Source organism: Schistocerca americana, chromosome 9, assembly GCF_021461395.2.
Source record: "Schistocerca americana isolate TAMUIC-IGC-003095 chromosome 9, iqSchAmer2.1, whole genome shotgun sequence".
NCBI lineage: Eukaryota > Metazoa > Arthropoda > Insecta > Orthoptera > Acrididae > Schistocerca > Schistocerca americana.
This window is the reverse complement of record NC_060127.1, coordinates 186,068,616-186,074,615: the sequence shown is the minus strand read 5'-3', so window position 1 is coordinate 186,074,615 and position 6,000 is coordinate 186,068,616. Positions and strand designations below refer to the sequence as shown.

Sequence of the window (6,000 nt, the reverse complement as noted above, 5' to 3'; positions counted from 1 at the left end):
AGTATGGGCCTGAAGATGATGATGTAACAACATCGAAACTAGTTGCGAATAAAACCAACACCTGAATACAGCTGGAGGAATTACGTCATTTTTTAACGTATATTATACCAGCTGTCGTCGCAAGTCGTCCGTTTTATTGTGGATATACAGTGATTCATTATGGTCCCCTGCACATCACAATCGGCACAACATAGTTGTCGGCAGGGTGTGTTACCACCACGGATGGTAGGGTCCTCCCTTACTGTCCACGAACTTGGTGAGGAGTGAGTGTGTTACGGCGTTCTAATTCTCCCCCATTGTGTTTGACAATTGCTGGATGGCGTTTCTTGCAATTGGACGTGCTACATCACGTTTCCCTAATGGATCTCACACGTGTTTGGCGGGACTTGAGTCGGGTAACGTGCAGGAAAGTCCTTTCGCCTAATGTCCTCTCGTTGCAAGAGCTGCTGCACCTGCGCTGTTAGACGCAGTCGCGCATTGTGATCCACAGAAATGAAGTCACGGCCGAATGCAGCCATTAAAAAGTTTGGAGGTCAGTGCTCTCATGCAACACTATGCCTGCCGACACTATAACAGCTGGACCACCAAAACCATCATGTGACATGGTGACAGTGAGAACACGTAATGCACCCACGAACGTTGTGGCACGTGATCGTCCTGGCGGTCCAGGTTTATGACGTGACGGCATAATGTTGCATGCCCGTTCTGACCTCGAAATCTTCCAACGCGGTACACTAATCAGACAACAATATTATGACAAGTACTCTTTTTTTTTTTCGGGTTCATTTGGCCATGACATATTTATTGTGGACAATTCACGACTATCAAACAGCGCAGGAGGAGCAGCTCTTGCAACGGGAGGACATTCGGGGATGGACTGGTCTGTCCGTTCCCCCGATTTAAATCCCTTAGAACCCGTGTGGGATGCCCACATGCCGCAGTTTCCAACGCGCAGGTGGACGAATGGAATGCCCGCCACAAGGAGTCCTTACCAACCCTCCGGCCACCACGGGACGAAGTTAAAGAGGACGCATTGCCGGTCGTGTTGATTACACACCCTGTTAACAACAGTCTTCACGCCTTTTTTTAATGTCCAGGGGGCCATCCTGCACCGCAGACTCCGCTGTAATAATTGTCTTCTAATAAGAGGATCATTTCCGTTCGTTTGCAGTTACAGTATATACAAACCACACACGCTGTGCACAATTTCATTCTGCAGTATAACAGATACATCACAGTGGTACAAACAAGATGTCAACAGACGAGATGGAGCCTTTTCCTGTGGCATAATACCACCATGATGTATCTGTTACTCTCAGAATGAAATTGGTTCAAATGGCTCTGAGCACTATGGGACCTAACATCTGAGGTCATAAGTCCCCTAGAACTTAGAACTACTTAAACGTAACTAACCTAAGGACATCACACACATCCATGCCCGAGGCAGGATTCGAACCTGCGACCGAAGCGGTCGCGCTGTTCCAGACTGAAGCGCCTAGCACCGCTCGGCCACTCCGGCCGGCCAGAATGAAATTGTGTATCTCATATTTATATACTAAAGCTGTAATTTCTGAAATATGCGTTATTCCAAAAATGTTTTTGTACATAATGTTTTGCTGATGACTATGGATTATTTTCATAAATTTTTATTCAACTCTGTCTTACACTTTGGAAATGTAAACATTATTGTGGCGTAGTAGCTTGCTCCAGTAGTAGATGCAGACATAGCTTTCTGTTATATGGTAGGCACCATTATAACTACATTAAAGAGCCAAAGAAACTTCACCATCTGTATAATATCGTGTAGGACCTCCGCGAGCAGGTACAAGTGCAGCAACACGGTGTGCCATGGACTCGACTAATGTCTGAAATAGTGCTGGAGGGAGCTGACACACTGAATCCTGCAGGGTTGTCCATAAATCCGTAAGAGTACGAGGGGGCGGAGATCTCTTTCTAAACAGCACGTTGCAAAGTGTCCCAGATAAGCTCAGTAAAGTTCATGTCTGGGGAGTTTGGTGGACAACGGAAGCGTATAACTCATATGAGTGTTTCTGGACCCACTGTGTACCAATTATGGCCCTGTGGGGGTCGCATTTTCCTGCTGCAATTGCCCAAATCCGTCGGAATGCACAATGCACACGAATGGGTGCAGGTGATCAGACTGGATGCTTACGTACGTGTCACGTGTCAGAGTCGTCTCTAGACGTATCAGGGGTCAAATATCACTCCAACTGCACACGCTCCACACCATTACAGAGCCTCCACCAGCTTGAACAGTCCCTTGCTGACACGTAGGCTCCATGGATTCATGAGGTTGTCTCCATACATGTCCACGTCCATCAGCTCGATATAATTTAATACGAGACTCGTCCGACCAGACAACATGTTTCCAGTCATCAACAGTCCATTGTCGGTGTTGAGGGGCCTAGGCGAGGGATAAAGCCTTGTATCGTGCAGTCATCAGGGGTACACGAGTGGGCCTTCGGCTCGAAAGGGCCATATCGATGATGTTTCGTTGAATGGTTCGCACGCTGACACTTGCTCATGGCCCAGCATTGAAATCTGCAGCAATTTGCTGAAGAGTTGCACTTGTGTCACGTTCTGCCTTCGTTGGTTACGTTCTTGTAGGATCTGTTTCCGGCAGCAGCGATGTCATAGAGTCTATGTTTTAGCGGGTACCTGATATTCACGATACACTCGAGAAATGGTCGTACGGGAAAATCTCCATTTCATCGCTACGTCGGAGATGCTGTGTCCCGTCGCTCGTGCGCCACCTATAAAACCAGGGACAGACTCACTTAAGTCTTGATAAGCTGCCACTGTAGCAGCAGGAGCCGATCTAACAACTGCGCCAGACACTTGTCTTATGTAGGCGCTGCTGACTACAGCGCGATATTCTGCGTATTTACATATCTCTCTATTTGAATACCCATGCCTATACCAGTTTCTTTGGCGCTTCAGTGTATTATGGAAGCAGTATTTTCGTGTACTCTTTGTGTTTTGAATATTGGTGTTACGCCTTCCTAACTTGGAGGTATGAAAATCGCCATTCATCTGGTCAAAACTAGTGATCGATGTATCCCTCTTTGGACTCTAGTGAAGTAAAACATATTGCTACGATCAAAGCCCTATATTTAAAGATCACCTCCTTCAGCACTGACAGTGTCATGTAATTATAAAACCGCCTGTTTATTATACGTGATTAAAAAAAGTATTGTGTACTTTTCTTTTCTTTTTGCAACTAGGGAGTTAAACCACGTGTAGCGCTGTTGTGAAAGTTCCCAAATGCACTGTCGCGTGCCCCAGAGGGCAAAAAGGTTGAGAAACGCGTGGTCAGACCACTATCCGGAGTGTACAAGTTCTCTGGTTCGACTCCCGATCTGCCGCTAGGAAGTTTCAGGGTCAGACTTTCAGCGGTATTTCCTCTTTGAGGCTTCTCCACACTGGCTACACTTACTTTTTTTCAGCAGAGCTCCCCGTCTAAGCTCCGGTGCCTTCCAGCTAGGGTAAGCGTAGGGACTCCGGCGCCGGCTCCCGCATCAGCGGGAAATCCTGCGTGGCGCGGTCGATAGCCGGACCCACTGCCGGCAAATCCTGCCCCCGTGGCCAGTCGCGGTAATCAGAGCGCGCCCTATCAAATAAATCGGCGCGCACAATCGCGCCGGCCGCCCAGGGCTCGTAAACTATCCCCGAGACTGGGCGCCCGCGCGCGCGCCGATCAATGCCGTGCACTGCAATTAAACGCGCACCGGTACCACACGGAGCTCCGAGCGCGAAACACTGGTCCCAGTCCTGAACCAGCCACCGGAAAGAAAATGTTCTCTGGACTGACTGTTCTCCTTCGCAGTACAGCATTTTCCCTTTTTAATGTTGCTTATCTCAATCGATAACAAGGGACTCGTTATAGAATCCTTTCATTGTCCGTTCGACCGTCCGTCAGTCTGTGTCTCTGTCCGTCAATGAAGATCAATTTTTCTCACAAGGGAAACTCCCTATCAGACCCGTCTCTGATTTAGTGGCCTACTGGATTTTTTTTTTTTCTTTTTCATCAGTCTACTGACTGGTTTGATGCGGCCCGCCACGAATTCCTTTCCTGTGCTAACCTCTTCATCTCAGAGTAGCACTTGCAACCCACGTCCTCAATTATTTGCTTGGCGTATTCCAATCTCTGTCTTCCTCTACAGTTTTTGCCCTCTACAGCTCCCTCTAGTACCATGGAAGTCATTCCCTCATGTCTTACCAGATGTCCTATCATCCTGTCCTTTCTCCTTATCAGTGTTTTCCACATATTCCTTTCCACTCCGATTCTGCGTAGAACCTCCTCATTCCTTACCTTATCAGTCCACCTAATTTTCAACATTCGTCTATAACACCACATCTCAAATGCTTCGATTCTCTTATGTTCCGGTTTTCCCACACTCCATGTTTCACTACCATACAATGCTGTACTCCAGACGTACATCCTCAGAAATTTCTTCCTCAAATTAAGGCCGGTATTTGATATTAGTAGACTTCTCTCGGCCAGAAATGCCTTTTTTGCCATAGCGAGTCTGCTTTTGATGTCCTCCTTGCTCCGTCCGTCATTGGTTATTTTACTGCCTAGGTAGCAGAATTCCTTAACTTCATTGACTTCGTGACCATCAATCCTGATGTTAAGTTTCTCGCTGTTCTCATTTCTACTACTTCTCATTACCTTCGTCTTTCTCCGATTTACTCTCAAACCATACTGTGTACTCATTAGACTGTTCATTCCGTTCAGCAGATCATTTAATTCTTCTTCACTTTCACTCAGGATAGCAATGTCATCAGCGAATCTTATCATTGATATCCTTTAATCGTGTATTTTAATTCCACTCCTGAACCTTTCTTTTATTTCCGTCATTGCTTCCTCGATGTACAGATTGAAGAGTAGGGGCGAAAGGCTACAGCCTTATCTTACACCCTTCTTAATACGAGCACTTCGTTCTTGATCGTCCACTCTTATTATTCCCTCTTGGTTGTTGTACATATTGTATATGACCCGTCTCTCCCTATAACTTACATCTACTTTTTTCAGAATCTCGAACAGCTTGCACCATTTTATATTGTCGAACGCTTTTTCCAGGTCGACAAATCCTATGAAAGTGTCTTGATTTTTCTTTAGCCTTGCTTCCATTATTAGCCATAACGTCAGAATTGCCTCTCTCGTCCCTTTACTTTTCCTAAAGCCAAACTGATCGTCACCTAGCGCATTCTCAATTTTCTTTTCAATTCTTCTGTATATTATTCTTGTAAGCAGCTTCGATGCATGAGCTGTTAAGCTGATTGTGCAACAATTCTCGCACTTGTCAGCTCTTGCCGTCTTCGGAATTGTGTGGATGATGCTTTTCCGAAAGTCAGATGGTATATCGCCAGACTCATATATTCTACACACCAACGTGAATAGTCGTTTTGTTGCCACTTCCCCCCAATGATTTTAGAAATTTTGATGGAATGTTATCGATCCCTTCTGCCTTATTTGACCGTAAGTCCTCCAAAGCTCTTTTAAATTCCGATTCCAATACTGGATCCCCTATCTCTTCTCGACTCCTGTTTCTTCTTCTATCACATCAGACAAATCTTCACCCTCATAGAGGCTTTCAATGTATTCTTTCCACCTATCTGCTCTCTCCTCTGCATTTAACAGTGGAATTCCCGTTGCACTCTTAATGTTAGCACCGTTGCTTTTAATGTCACCAAAGGTTGTTTTGACTTTCCTGTATGCTGAGTCTGTCCTTCCGACAATCATATCGTTTTCGATGTCTTCACATTTTTCCTGCAGCCATTTCGTCTTAGCTTCCCTGCACTTCCTATTTATTTCATTACTCAGTGACTTGTATTTCTGTATTCCTGATTTTCCCGGAACATGTTTGTACTTCCCCCTTTCATGAATCAACTGAAGTATTTCTTCTGTTACCCATGGTTTCTTCGCAGCTACCTTCTTTGTACCTATGTTTCCCTTCCCAACTTCTGTGATGGCCC

The 6,000-nt window shown here is 45.8% G+C and overlaps 1 protein-coding gene across 1 annotated transcript in view; it reads left to right on the top strand.

Moving 5' to 3' along the window:
* The first annotated feature begins 554 nt into the window (after window positions 1-554).
* LOC124550805 (flocculation protein FLO11-like) overlaps window positions 555-6,000 on the top strand; it is a 139,994-nt gene continuing 134,548 nt past the window's right edge. Inside the window, exon 1 of the mRNA XM_047125531.1 lies at window positions 555-621. Within this exon, the coding sequence (XP_046981487.1) occupies window positions 555-621 (67 nt within the window). The remainder of the gene's footprint in view (window positions 622-6,000) is intronic.